This window comes from Anoplopoma fimbria, chromosome 23 (genome assembly GCF_027596085.1).
Source record: "Anoplopoma fimbria isolate UVic2021 breed Golden Eagle Sablefish chromosome 23, Afim_UVic_2022, whole genome shotgun sequence".
Taxonomy (NCBI): Eukaryota; Metazoa; Chordata; class Actinopteri; order Perciformes; family Anoplopomatidae; genus Anoplopoma; species Anoplopoma fimbria.
In genome coordinates, this window is record NC_072471.1 from 3,730,758 (window position 1) to 3,746,962 (window position 16,205).

The 16,205-nt window shown below is 36.2% G+C and overlaps 1 protein-coding gene across 1 annotated transcript in view; it reads right to left on the bottom strand.

Annotated features, from left to right (window-relative positions):
• Window positions 1-16,205, bottom strand: part of zgc:194209 (uncharacterized protein LOC570908 homolog) — a 73,279-nt gene that overhangs the window by 21,212 nt on the left and 35,862 nt on the right. The window contains 1 exon segment of the mRNA XM_054625055.1: window positions 871-978. Within this exon segment, the coding sequence (XP_054481030.1) occupies window positions 871-978 (108 nt within the window).

Genomic DNA, 16,205 nt, shown 5'->3' on the forward strand with positions numbered 1-16,205 from the left:
GGACATCACAGCTGTTATTCATATTATCCTATATGTTTTATTGTAGCAGGGGAAGAACAGACATACACACAAGAGTACAGCAAAGACTTGAGATCGAAAGTTTGGAAAGTTTTGATCATATCATATGACCTTTATTAGGGTTAGGTTAAGTGTGAAAGCACCCTTTCCTTTTACATAATAAAAAACATATGATATATGATGCAGTATTATAGTAATAATCTACTAGCTAAAATCAGCTCCACATTGATGAACTACAACATTAAAATGCTGTGACATGTTTTTGTTGGTGATAAAAACTGTTATATACAATTCTATGAAGACATAACCATTTTAAAAGGAGCTGTTTTTCGTTATTAGTACTTTTACTTTTAATACTTTATGTAGATTTTGCTGAGAATACTTGATACTTTTAGAAACATTTTGAATTCTGGAGTATTTTTACACCGGGTTTCACTTTTACTTGGGTAAAGTATCCAAATAATTCTTCCACAACTGAGTTACAATCCTTTTTTAAATGAAACCACAAGTATAATTGTGCCTTAAATATATCCTTGATGAACCATTTTCATATAAGTCAGGATGTTTAAAAAATCTAATTAAACGGCATTTTGGTAAATATAATATGGTAGTTTAATAATGTTATATCTACGTGATACAGTTTAGATAAAAGAGTTCCTTCTGAAACGTTTTGAAAGGAAGAACCAGCAACAAACCAAATACATACATTCCAATGACTCAGCAAGTATGTGTGTGTGTGTGTGTGTGTGTGTGTGTGTGTGTGTGTGTGTGTGTGTGTGTGTGTGTGTGTGTGTGTGTGTGTGTGTGTGTGTGTGTGTGTGTGTGTGTGTGTGTGTGTGTGTGTCCACTCACCAGTGTCATTTTGAGGTGGTCTTTAGTCAGCATGTTGTACTGCTCGATCCTCTGCCTGATTTCCTCCCTGCTGAACTCCGTCCGTAACTCTCTCTCCTTCCCCACATCCTGACAAAGACAGAGAGGAAACATGACTCGATAAGTGACAAGTCAACAAAGATCATCTATTAGAGTTTCTGTTCAGACAATGGAAGCGGGACACGAGGACGAGTGCACAAGTTGAGTTCTTCCTCATCAATTTGTACAGATTGTAGATTTTTTTGTACAACAATTACAGTGAAGCAGGGTGTAATAAAGATGAGTGTATAAAAACCAAGAAATCGATTAACACTCATAAATCTCTTGACTAATTGATTAGTTCACTTAATCGACAGATCTGAGTTTCTCTACAAAGAATCACACAAAGAATCACTGTAAATCTCGTACAAGCCAGAGATATGTTTTATGAAAAAAGCATAAAAAATGACTTATCAACTAAAGAAATCTTAGTGGACTAAGACCAAAGCCACAAAGAAAGTAAGGCCCTATGAAAATATGTGTAAAGAAACGTGAAATATAGGAAAATATATAAGATGATATAAAATAAAATACTTTGGTAGCCAGATGATTAATAGTAAAATGTATCAACTGTGGTGTAAACAGTAAATGTGTACTACCAAAGGTTATATACACCGGGAGATTTCACCTTCTCCGATATGCCGATCTGAGGATTTTTGTTTATCTCTTAATTATAAAATTTAACAATTTTGCAACAAAATAAAGAAAAAATATACTTTGGCTTCTGGAGACTTGAATTTCTTTATTTTATTTTATATAATTCATTAAAAAAAGCATCAATAAATTAACTGAAGATGGGGGAAAAAGCATCTGTTGCAGCTTTAATCCATATTTACACTACTTGTCTTTATCCGGTTACTAATGAACTCTTGTTTGGGATAACTCAGGTTAGACATAAACAAACAAACTCCATCACGGTGAAACCTGCGTCCTCTTAAAGGTTTTTAAGATTTAAAAACAACTGATTCTAGATGAATAAATCAAGATGAAAGTCTGTCCTGATGTGTTTTATATCTTCTGTCTGTGTGTACACTGTGTGAGTGCCGATGCAGAGTCCTCAGACTTTAATTCTCCAGAGTAGTGTGTGTGTGCTTACATGGGCATAGTGCAGCCCTTCTCTACGTCTATTAAAAACCACACACACACACACACAGACACACACACACAGACACACACAGACACATAGTGCACAATCCAGGGAGGCTTTGAAGGCCCATACACCCTTATAAGGAAAACACACACTCAAGAGAAAGACAAGGTGCCAAAGCAACATGTGCAAACACTGCACACACACACACACTCACACACTCACACACTCACACACTCACACACTCACACACACACACACACTCACACACACACACACACACACTCACACACTCACACACTCACACACACACACACACACACACACACACACACACAGCAGCTGTAGAGTTCCTAACATTGTAATACCAATCTGTGTTACATATGCTCGCAACATTAAACAAGTCTGTCATCAAATGTTTAAATAAGATTAAAAGAGAATTCAATGATCCCTCTACAGCAGGTGAACAGTACAGATATACGAATACACGGAGTCAAAACTTGATGTTTATTGTGGTTTACAGGAAAAATGCCTTCTTTCCATTCCTGTTTTCTATCAAAGTCTTGTGGAAGATTAATATTCAAATCATTAGGTTGCATTCAGCATCTATTAATACCGTAATACAGTGTCATTTTTTCTTAATAAGTGCAGAAACGATTGATGCTGATTGATGGGAAACAAATCATCAGCACATTTTTTATGTTTTAAGTAATTCACTGTGGAAAAATGCCAAACGTTTGCTAGTTCAAGCTGCTCGAATGCCATTTGCTTCTTTTCTCAGTTTAAAATAATGGTAAACTGAATGACTTCAGGTTTTGGACGGTTGTTTCGGCAAAATAAGCAATTACAAAAAGACTTCATCTTTGGCTATTTTAATAAAAAAGTACAGTTATATCAGCCCTAGATTTGATGAATGGTTATTGCAGAATTTATCCATAACACACTGGGTTTTATTTGGAATCTCAACATCAAAGAATATGTTAAAATATAGCAGTTTCAGTTGACAATTAAATTAAGGGAAATTAATAGATAATGGAGGAAATATAGTTTGGTCCAAAAAAACAACTACAAACATTCATTTAAAACTAAACTGGTTTGAAAATATCTCTATAATCTAGATACTATATTGGTGCATTAAGCAAATCCCTGTCTGTCTGCAAGTGTCAATCAACCTGAGAGACACAGACACTGACTCATCAGGATTAAAAGGGAGGACACACAGGGACAGCGGACCTCAACAATTCCAGACAAAGACACAAATAACATCACAACACTATGAATCTGAGGATATCAGATTCCTTTATTTCCAAAAAACTTCTGTTTAACTGTGTATCGTGAGGTTTAGTTGTTAAGTTTGACCTTTTCCCCCATTCAGTCTTCCCTTTAAGCACCTGCCGGGTCAGATGAGTCAAAGCTTATCATTACCAGGAAGTGACAGGTAAGGAGATTATCTTTCATCTTACCTTCCACAGAAAGACAGAGACAGACAGAGAGGGGGGGAAGAGAGAGGAACTACAATACAAGTAAAAAAAATAGATGATAATTGACACTCCCTCAGGGGAATCCTGCCTCTCGTGACTGTGCTAGATCTGTTAATGTTTGTGCAGTGAGGCCAACACTGTGACTCATAACCTACATTAGCTGCTCTTACATAATGTTTGAGTATCTAGAATGAGCTTTTACATTCGATTTGACCACAATAATTTAAGGCTAAAGTGCAAATAACTCCATATTAAAATAAAGACAGAACATAATTAAGTCCCGTCCACACCGGAGGGGAAAACAATGAATCACCCTCCATAGACTTTGTATTTTCTGAAGGTGCGTCCTTGTCAATTTCATCTGCTAGCTAGATAAACATCCTAAAGCTGCTGTTGGGTTGGATGCAATACCAATAAGGTAAAGAACGCAAAACAGAGTTTTTATAAGCCGTGGAAGCTAAAAATTGAGGCAATAAGACGTGAAGTATCATAAAGAAGTTGGTAAAACTATGGGATCCTTACACACAGTATGTCTAACGCATTTTGTCCAAATGAGCTGAAGCATTTTGACAGTATGAATCTTTTGTATTAGTCGAATGAAGGTAATATGCAGTATTATGTTTGCAAGAGCCTCAGCTAACTACAGTAACTTCCTAACACATAGTTTACCCGTCATAGTAATGTTGTGCCCATGAGCTCCTTTAGGAGTTTGTGTGTCATCATATCAGCTTACAGGCCAATATCATATTTAAGGATTCCAGCAACTAATCTGTCTCTAATTGTGGTTGTTGTACCCCCCAAAAAATTACAAGGCTTCAATGTTTCCTCTAGAATTTAATTCGTGTCAGGGTGACACCAAAAACTGAAACCCATGATTGATAATGACTCCCTCTTAAGACTAAACAATTCCTTAGAAAAACGGTTTCACTTGGCCAATCATATCAGAGCTCCAAATACCGAAATATAGAGATGTTATTGAACAAAAATATATAATTCTAACACTCCTGGGTGTGAATACCAGTGTGTCCAGCTCAGGACGGAGAGGGTTAAGAGGAATTGGGATGGTGAGAGCGACCAAATCCAAACAAACAAGGGAACAAGTGGAGCTACAACACAATGAGGTCATGGTCCTATTTAAGAGCACAGCAAATCCTCCCACTGAGGCTGGAAGATCAACACTGGACGGAGCAGAAGGAAGGAGGACAGAAGGAAAGTACAAAGACAGAAGCTGTGTTTCAATAACAAAGAATAAAGAAGTTGATTTGCACCAGAAACTGATAATTATCTCAGTTATATCCATCCATCTCTAAGTTGAATGACACTGAAGTTGAGGCCTGAATCTTATATTGCTGTAGAAAAAAAAACATCATACATCAAACTGTCAAGTATATAAAAATGAAAAACATTGGCATGTCTGTCATAATATTAAAAAGATTTTGCCTGCTTTTAACTTTTAATCAACATTGAGAGAAGGAAATTCTGTAGGTCAGAGAGCAACATCATCGGCATAAGGTCGAATAACAGATCATTAGATTTAATTCAGAATCAGGACAAATTGAGACAGAACAACTACAACTATTACTAAATGGAAATGCAGTCATTCATTGGTATTTTTCTCAACTTAGTTTCCTTTTCATATATTTGTTTATTTAAGACAGGGACAGTCTAGATTAAATGTATTGCACAAGCCATTGGACAATGCTTCTTTTTATCTGTTGTCCCTGGGCATGTCCTAGAATGAAATGCAATAACATGTTCTGACGTGAGCAGAGGCCTGTTTTATTTCTCTGACTCAGTAATGAAGCATAATGTTGACATAAATCTTATTACCAATAGAAATTACGAAAGCCAAATTGTGAGGGTAGGACAATTTTTTATTTAATATCTGGGAGATCGAGAGAAACAGAGAGGAGGATGTTGTCAACTTCATTCAGTCAACTTTGGAGGTCAAAATTACAATAAAAGATTATAATTTACACCATGCTAATTATTTCATTGGAAAGTGCAGGTGGGATGTGTAAAACTCTCCGAACAGCATCAAACTAAAGTATGCAGCTTTATTACAAAGCCTTTAACTGTAACAGATATCCACAGATGTAATGTCATACGAGACATTTAATGCCATGTATCATAATGAGGCTAATAGCAATGAATAAAAGGCTCATATTTATGGTCTCATTGCTGGTAGTGATGGTGCACAAACTATGCTTTTAGAGGTGAAGTTTGACACTTTAAAAGCTGATTATTAACCTATTTTAATTTTTAAATCTGCCAAAAACTCTGGTTATGACTGCAGATATATTCCTATTCGCCCAGCATTAGAACAGGAAAAGACTACTTAAAATAGTTTTCTTAGTATAAAAACTGACAGTGCTAAACATTTGATTAAGTATTTAAGGAATAGTTAAATATCATGTCTCCATACTGCAATTGTTGCCTCAAGCATAGGGAGCTTTAAAAAGCAGAACTGACTCTTCTTTGGTAGCAGAGCTGCCAGGAAACACTGGAAAAAGCAGAAGAGGAGAAGAACAATAAAAAAGGGACGAGACAGAAAAAGGAGAGAACAGACGGAGAGATAAAGTTTTATCTTTATCTCCTTGTCAGAGCCTCCATGTTCCCTAAATGAGGTTTCAAAAATAAACCTGATAGTTAAAGTTTAGTCTGCATGAGTGTGTGAGAGAGAAATGGCATTTTTTTTCCCTTCTAACTTTTATCACACACACCTGCAGCATTCCTGCCTTTGTTAAACACTGTCACACTCGTCTGCATCCACTATCTGTAAATAGATGACATCACCAGGTGTGTGTGTGTGTGTGTGTGTGTGTGTGTGTGTGTGTGTGTGTGTGTGTGTGTGTGTGTGTGTGTGTGTGTGTGTGTGTGTGTGTGTGTGTGTGTGTGTGTGTGTGTGTGTGTGTGTGTGTGCAGACAAAACACGCCGAGCTCAGCTAAATAGGCCGTACAGCAGTGGACTGTCTGTTTTGTGTGTTATGAGTAGACTAAACACAGTGGTTTTTCTGTGCTAACCGAATCTAACCTACATTTTGAAAAAGGACAAGAAAGACATTATATTTCCATCTCTGTGTTGACTAAAGTTCCTCTAGGCCATGTATGTTGGAACCATAGCAGAGGTCATTTCATTTAGCAAAACATTAACAAGGGAGTGTTTACTGGTTATATCATACTGGCCCTCTGCCAGTCTGACGTAATCCCAACCATTCAACCACCCTTTTTGTTATTTCCTGATACTTTCCTTAAATGTTCTTTAAGGTTTCCTTGAATCTATGTAGTACTAATTATACAGATCACTGTACTAAACTGATATTTCAGTGTATTTAGTAAGCTGTGACTTTTCTTTTCTCTCAAACAGATCATTTCTATATTTATTTTTCTCCAAGATTGGTCAATAAAATATCATAAATATTGAAATGTAATAACAAAGCCCAACAAGAAATCATCTAATGTCTTAGTTTGTCTCATGAACAGTCAAAAACCCAAATTGTTTCAGCAAAAACTCACGTTGGAGAAGCTTAAAATTGTTGTTTCAGATCTATATTAATCATCAATTTATTATTGGAAGCTATATTCCCAGTTATATTGTATACTTGCCTGTAGACAAATCACACGTTTTTGCATGATCTTGCTAAGCTTCTGTAGTTTAACATTAAATGTAGTTAACTAACTGGAAATCTACTGTAAATACTGTCTCTATTTTACTTGTAATTACGGCCAAATGTATGTGTCTTTCTAGGAAACTTCCTTGGGAAATATTCAAAATAACTGATCTGTAAAATAACCATGTTTCCTTCTGTAAAACTTCTCCTTAAATATAATCACCTGTCAAAAAATCTCAATCCACAATCAAATCACAATCACCCTTTTGGTCTCCTCTAAATCCATCTTATATCCATTTTTCTACCCTCCCCTCCATTTCCATGTTACTTCCTGTTGAGTCCGCGGGGGGAAGTTGAGATCGACCACACCTTTCCTCCCAGAATTCCTGCACTAATGGGTACACAGGCATTGCACGTACATCGCCACATAGATGTTCTGCACAAGTGGAAGTGCTCACACCTTTCCTCTATAGCGGACAATCCTCAGCTAATGGACGGAGACACACTCCTCATCTTAAGTGGACATTCCCGAGTTAATGGACGCTTGTACATCAGACCCAGTGAAACCTTGTTAAAGCCTTTTATGGATCCCTACATCTGCTTTATGCGGTGCCAACTACTATATAAACTATTCAGTAAGCACAGCTGTCTCTTTTCTATAACCTAACATTTTAAAGAGATAAATGTCCTTTTGGTTTGAAGCTGTCTCTGTCGTGTTATTCAGACAAAAATACGAAAACTAGCCAATGAGTTATAGTAAAAAATTGCAGGAACACTTAATACAATTCAAATATAACTTTTGATCAACACGTCTTGCTAATAAGAAATCAATTAAAGCATTAAGGCTTCCTGTTTATAACAATGATGGCCTGATCAATATATTGCAGGGACCATATCGGCCCATGGAAACATTGGTATAATTGTAGAAATTGGCAGATATAATTATTCTTTTGCATTTTAAGGTATTTCATGTACAAAAACTAGCATTTTTATGCAGAATAACACATTTCAGAATAATATTAAACCATTTATTTAGCCTATAATTTGTGATGAATTGATATTATGTACATTACTTTAGTGTTGCAGCTGTTTACGGTGGGGCTTATTTTTCTATAAATACTGCTGTGTAGCTTGTGAATTTCACATAAAGATTAATGAAGTGTCATGTTTCAATAATAATATATCACAATTCATTCAGTTGATTTTATTTTGTCTCATTAATCTGTTTGAATCTGCAAAGTATCTCAAGATTTCCAATGAATATAGTTGAGTAGAGAGTACAATATCTCCCTGAGTTGTGGATTATAAGCTTAAAGTTGCAGAAAATAGAAGTAATGTACAGGTGCCCTAAACTTTTACTTAAGTACAGTACTTGGAAAACTGTGTATTTTTCTTCATATGGGAAGAAAAGAGGGAAATGATGTTACAGTCTTTGCAAACAGAGAAGTGAAACCTGTAGACTAAACCAACTGGACCACACAGAGACGAGAAGCCGAGCTTGACACAATGATGTGAACCAAAGTGGACGACTGACATCATCCCGAAGAACTGTCTGTTTCCAGAGAGGTTCAGTAAGTACAACACGGAAACATGGACGGCAGAGTGTAGGACACACGGTTATGGGAGACCACAAGGAGACTGTTTGGAGGGATGGGTGGTCCTCCATCAAGACCTTTACCAACAGCAAGAAAGAAGAGGTAGAAGAAGAAAGATGTGGATGAGAAGAGGAAGACAAAAAGGGTGAGGTAGGAGGAGGTGGAGAAGGGGGTTAGAAAAAGGGGAAGAGAAGGATGAGGAAGGAAGCAAAAAAACAATAAGAAAGAAAAGACTGATTACAAGTAAAGAAATGAGGATGTGAGAAAAAACCAACAAACAGGAGGAGGAAGTAAAGAAAACTTATTTCTTACAACTCCATGAAGTTTTTATCTTAAGTAGTAATTATATTCTAACATAGTATTTAATAAGTGTCCCTAGCTGCCTCTCTAGTCATGCAGTTAATTTGGTTGCTCTGGAGATAAATATAACATTAAACATGTCCAACCACATCGATGGTAAGCACACACACTGGAGCCGCTGTCTGAAATGTTCTCATTACACTGAAAAATGGCTTTCATTAAAAACATCTATCACACACACATTCCTGCACACAAACACATCGAGTTCATGTTGGATTATCAGTCGTTCCTGGAGTGAAAAGATTGCAAAATACACAAAGTAAAAAGATGGAGAAAAAAAACACTATTTGCACAAGAAGAATTGAGCAACGGGCCCAGAGAGGTGTGTGTGAGGGGTGAGTAAGCATGTGGGGGTGGAGATTATGAAACTTCATGTCTCTGACCTTGGAGCAAGAATAGAGGTGTGTATGTGTGTGTTTGAACACATTGAATCAACAATGAGACACACTTCCTGTTCTGAAAGCTAAAAACCAGGACACACAGTACAGGCATGTTCTGCTTTAACTAAACACTGCTTTTTAATAAGCTATTAACCTGTTTTTCTATTCAATCTTTCATAATTTAGTCTTTAAAGTGTCGGAAAATAGCGACAAATGTCTTCAAAGTAGCTTGTTTTGTCTAAGAAAAAGTAAAAACAATAATGTTTAAATAAAAATAAGAGGGGAATAATAGAATATTAAAAAAAAAAAGAAAAGCCAGAGATTGTTTAGACATTTGGCATGATAAATTGCTAAAAAAAAAAGTATGCAATAACAATGATTGATGATTGATGAGTCTGCTGATCAGGTAGCGTTCACAATCATAGACAACTCAGAAAACCAGCAGAATGTTTGGCATGTTAGTTTAAAAAACATAACTTTAGTGATAAGTAAAGTCGATGAAGTGACTTATTGTTGCAGCTCTATTGTTTATTATTTTCTAAAACTCTAAATCATTATTATATTATTCCTATGTAGTTGTGTAGCGAGACATGAATCCTGACATGTTGAATACAAAGAGGAGGAAGACTCATTTTTTTTATCCTTAAACTTATTTAGTCGGAGTTTCCATCAGCAAATTATTCTTGTTAAATTGGAAAAAAACTCTGAAATTGTGTAATAATTTAGTGATCAAGTGAGAGAATAACAAAGGCCTAATATTTTTCTAAAAATCTAATCAATTTGGATTTATTTCTGGGCTCATGTATTTATTTACAAACCTAATAATGAGCAGATTACATTGAGGACTCCACATACACATACGTGTACACACATGCCTGTGGAGACGGCTCACAGCGTTTAAAACAACTTCGTAAGATTAATGTTATGTTACGAAACTGCAACAAAACAGGCAATCCTTAACCTATCCTCCAAAGTCTTACATCATCAACTTTCATTTAAAAAAACAGCATTGTTAATGGTTATTTAATGACATGGTTCAACCCTTTAAGAAGCCACAAAAAGACTTAAGATCATTTAAAGGAATTTCAGCCAAAGAAGGCAAAAGCAAACAAACAAACCAGCAGTAATGAAGGATGATAAAAGCTATGGTTCACTGCACTGAGCGGCCTCCATGAGTCAGATACCAAGCAATAGAACAAGCAGCCAGTCACCATCAGTCATATGTGACAACTTCATTACTAAACAACCGTCAGTCTCCTGATACATGAGAATTAAATAGAGCTGTCAAAGGTTTCTCAAAAGAAGCAGACAGACATTAATGCATGTGTTTATAGCACTTCTTCAACTCTCTATGAACATTTAACTAATATGAGGACAATGGCCAACAATCCAATTATATACATATTAAATATTACTACACATGTAGGTCTGTTCTCATACAGCTATACCTACAAAAATGAATGTACTGTAATTTGTAGATATCCAACGAAAGCGTTGATGTTTTTGTCACGCAACTTCACTACTTATGTACCGACACTTCTATAGTTATTTCTACCCAAACAAACAATCTTTTGCTGAACTTAAGTAGTTTTGTTGCCTAAAACTAACCAATTATTTCACAATCTTTTCCTAAACCAAACTAAGTAGTTTTAGTATTTAAGTATTTCTTGATCTTTTGCTAAACCTAACTATGTCATGAACTTTTCCTAAATCTAACTAAGTATTTCACCATCTTTTCCTAGACCAAACAAAGTGGTTTTGTTGCCTAAACCTAACTAAATATTTAACAATCTATTCATAAACCTAACTAAGTATTTCCCAGTCTTTTTCTAAACTAAACTAAGTATTTTACGATCTTTTCCTAAACCGAACTAACTAGTTTTGTTGTCTAAACCCAAGTAAGCATTTCAGGATGTTCTTTTAAAGTATTTCAAGACCTTTAAACCAAACGTAGTATTTCATAATCTTTTCCTAAACCAAACTATATAGTTTTTGTTTCCATAACCTAACCAAGTATTTCATGGGAAGACGGAAGTTTATTTTAAAAATACTTTATACCTGTAAAGAGAGGAAGTTCACACTTGTGGCTGGACTTTGGTATGAAATCACACAAAAAATGAGGACCTACTTTTCGTAGGATATCATACGAACCGTTGTATGAGGATACGTTGCGTATTTATACTTCCACGGTCTACAGTATGTGGAGACGTTAAAGCTCTGAAAAAGTTGGTCATTTTGCCGTTAGTCGACTTCTTCAGTTGATTCGTCATTAATGCTGAATTTTTTATTTGCAAGAAACTTATGAGCCCATCTCTGATAGACAAACTATTTAAAAAGGTGCTTTTGTGTGATCCTTTGGGGAGATAACTCAGTTTTACAGATCTGTTGATTGAATCAGTTGACTAAGAATTTATCTGGTAGAGGGTACTGCCCTAACTGCAGTAAATGGAATTCCACACAACCAACTCATCCCACCACAACATGAATAATGTCGGGCTTTACGCATAATGATGGTGTATAGACTGACAAATAACCCATCATCCTGTGTGTCATTAGTTGTTTCATGTCACACTTAAAATGAAGCAACAATCCCAACAAACGCTGAACTCACTCACAGGCTCACGCACATTTCAGAACTAGAAACCTTGATGGTTTGTTGGTTGTAGAAGGTGCTGGCTGATCGCTATGTTGATGTGTGTGGTGGTTTTGAACATTAAGATCTGGCTCACGGTGGTTGGGTGTCACTCAGTCTGTGTTTTGGCTAGCTTGATGTGGGAATATGTGTGTTTGTGTGCGTGTTCAGGTCTTTTTAAAAAGGGATTTTCCACAGTTGCAGAGGTGACCACAGCGACATTACAGTCATTATTACACTCACACACACCTCACAGGTATTCTTCCTTTATCAGGCTCCGTACAGACACACCTGCCTTTGACATCCTTGTTGTGTCTATTATATCAAAGCAACAACATGCAGTGCTTGGATACCAGATTATGTCATTTAAGACTCATTTCTTCTCTTTCACCTGAGCTATGAATACTCTTAAACACATTGCATGAAATATAGGATGATAAAAAAGGAAGCTGTTGAGTTTTATTTGTTTATTTTTAAAAAGACTAGACTGGATTTATTATTTTAAATGCCAATAGGGTTTAAAGATGTGGAAGGATGAAACTCTAGCAATCCCTCGGTTGTTGAAACAGACAACAAAAAATGCTAATCATTAGCATGTTAGCATCACATTGGAACTGTGAATGTTTTCATCAAACTTCATATTAATCCATTAACTTGTTGTTGAGACATTTTACTCAATTCTCACTGATGGAACAACATTTACGCTGCTGTACAAAACAAGCAAAACAAAAAACGTCACCATAAAGAATCAATTGCTTAAATGATTATCAAAATAGTTGTTGGTGAATCGATTGACAATTGTTTTCAGCTGTCAGACTTATGTTTTTACGTTTCTGTACTGCAGTTTTTGTTGTACTTATTAGTGAGCTAATATCAGACGATGTCCCGCCAATTTACAGGTCTCCTCTCTAATGAACACCATGTTGAATTAAGAAGGAAACATTTCTCACACGTTAACCTTCAGCATTTCCAAAAACCAGCAACCTCCGGCCCAAGCTAACCACAACACTGAACTCTCCCACCGACAATTCTTCAGATAAGGTGGTCTTCAACACATCAACACACACACACGTTCAGTCAACCTGCCTGGTCGTTTATCATCATTAGACTCTCACTTTCTCCTTTTTGCACATCAAAAACCAAACCGCATCAAAGTGCGCTGTGGTTTGGTGATAATGGTCCGACCGGAGATCACAGCCGGTCTAAACTGCTCCCAGATGAGCCTCTAAGTGAAGACTGGTATGTGACTGGATGGTTTACAGAGCATGGTGGCAACAGTAGAGACCCACCGACACATGCTTCATTACTGGTCATATAAACAAAGAGAAGGGCGGGGCAGAAATACCCATTCACTATTTTACAAGGAGAATTAAATAATAACACATTTTCAGCACAAATCCAATTTAAACTTCTAAACTTTAGGAGAAGGATTGATGTATCGTCCACTGTTTTAACTAAAAAAAAGAGTGAATTTATTCAGAACACATATTGTTTTTTGCAGAATAAATATTGTTTTTAACATCCTTGGTATCCGGTATTAGATGCCAGGTAAGTACCCTGATAAAAAACCTTGATTTTTGTTGATATAATGTAATAAGCAGTAGCAGCATATTTCTGAATTTGAAGGATTTGAAAATGCAATAATATTTGAATAAAACATACGGTAGAGCAAAAAAAGAGGAAAAGAAAGGGGACATACATACAATTTGAAACACTCATAGCACGATGAACAAAATACATATCTGCTATTGCTGTATGAAAACTAAAAATACAGTTCTTTATGGACGGTTCAAGGTAGGTTATACGTCCCATCTGGTGCCTTTAGACCTTGTAATATGATGATACAGGTGGTCAGTTTCTCCAGAGAGATGTATAGGGAGGAGGGGGAAGGAAAAGGGGGAGAAGGGGGAGAGGCCTTAGAAACCACTTGACCACCTGTTCAGAGAGTTTGGACGAGAGCCGTACAGTAGAGCGTCTGTTTAAGGCAGCTGGTTGATGATTCATCATCTCTGTCCACAAGCTGTGACCAAACACATGAGGCCAGCAGGACTGGATAAATATAGACAATTACAGTCACGCTGAAATTAATAGTTCATTTCATAGTTCATTCAATTCTCTGACTGTATCGTTTAGTCTATACAGTATCCAACATTCATGTTTTTTTACTTGCCAAAGAAGGCATGAAATTCAACATTTTACTTGCCTGTATACAAAGTGCTATAGCATTTATTAGCGGTTATCAAATAACAACAAAAAACTAAGTTAATTGTCATGTTTAATCTATATTTATGTCAATGAATCTGGAGCTTTGCCAACATCCTGTAACGCCACCAAACTAAAAGCCTGTTAAAATAATTAAAATGCTTGTTTTTTCTCTTTGGCTCATAAACTTTGTCTCTACCCGCCGCCATTTTCTTGCTAGTGCATGATCAATACTGTGCATGTGCAACCAAAAACAGAGATGTTGAACGAAGCAATAAGGCTTACTACATAACTACTTCCATCATCAGCTCCAGAACAAACGATGTATCTAAGATTTACTGGCATCAAACGGCAATTAATATAATTGAGCACTGCTATAAAATGTTAAATTGCCAGTTTTTTCCAAAGATATATCATTTAAAATGACATAAAAGATATAAAAACTGCAGATTTTCTCATATCTTCTCGATATATTGTATATTAATTGCATCCTTAGAGATATACAGTCTTTCAGAATTTCTCTTTTCCCACACACACACACACACACACACACACGGTCCAGACAATCGCCTCATATTCTCCATGACGCAGGTGCCTCTCAAAGGCAGATTTATCTTATTATACAACTGTGTGTGTGTGTGTGTGTGTGTGTGTGTGTGTGTGTGTGTGTGTGTGTGTGTGTGTGTGTGTGTGTGTGTGTGTGTTTCCAGGCATAAAAGCACTCCGGGTCTGTTTGAAGAGATAGCAAGAGCCGCACAGTTAAGAACAATTCCACGTATGTTTCCTTTGGAAAAGCAGAGCACAGGAGAGAGGGGAGAAAAGTGTCTCATAAAAATCTTTATATAACCTGCAGACAGTCAACAGAGACTGGACTTGTTAAAACACCAAGACTTACTGATATCATATGTGCAAAGTAATGAACTTTTGGTTCATATTTGACATTGATTCTATACTTTTGAATTGCTGATAGATTCAATTTGATAACTACAGAAGCAGGAAGTCGTTGTATATTACATTTCTGTCAGTGTGTATAAAAGCTTCTGAAGCAGCAGTTACATTATCAAGGGACAATAAAACTTAAAATGAAAGTCAAGACAATGAAAAGTTTTGTGACATCAGTGCGGCTGAGTTTATAGTCCAACACCACACTAGGGTTTTATTTCTTAAAACAAACAAAAAAACAGAAACACTGAACTAAATTTGTACTTGCCGACCAAGAATAAATGCCAAGCCACGGTCTCCATAGAAACATATTTGTAAAAAGTTCAACTGAGGCTGATGGGAATGTTATTATTATATATATATATATATATATATATATATATATATATATATATATATATATATATCAAACAGTAGTTCAAATCCACAATGAACATAAACTCGCAATCTGTACAGAAAGTTGTAGCAATATATCTATATTCAGTGTTCACCTCATCTTTTCATGCTGTAACTTCCTGTAATCTCCACTTTGTAAACCACTATAGCAACTATGCAAATTGAATGAATTTCCTAATAGCGTGAAAAATTATTCTGAAGCAGCTTTTAAACCATTGAGGGACACAAATGGAAATGAAAGTCAGACTAAGGCTGTTATCTAGGCGGGTTGAGGCAAAGTTCACCCACAGCTATATAACAAACTGACACCATGGTTGCCAAGCAAAATGTTCCCGTACAACACTGCAGGATTTTTATCTAACATAAAAAATAACAAAGACTAGAAACACAATGAAAAAACCCTTAATTAAAAAAAGTTAATGGTGCTTTTTCAATAGAACTAAATCTACTTTGAGCAACTGGTTGATCAAGTTCCATGCAGTTCAATCAGCAAAGCCCTCATGGCCGCCACATGCAAACATAACACTAACTCCTGTGTTTATGGTTGGCAAGGCACTGTTGTGAGTCCAAACACTGTAAAGGTTGACAGAGA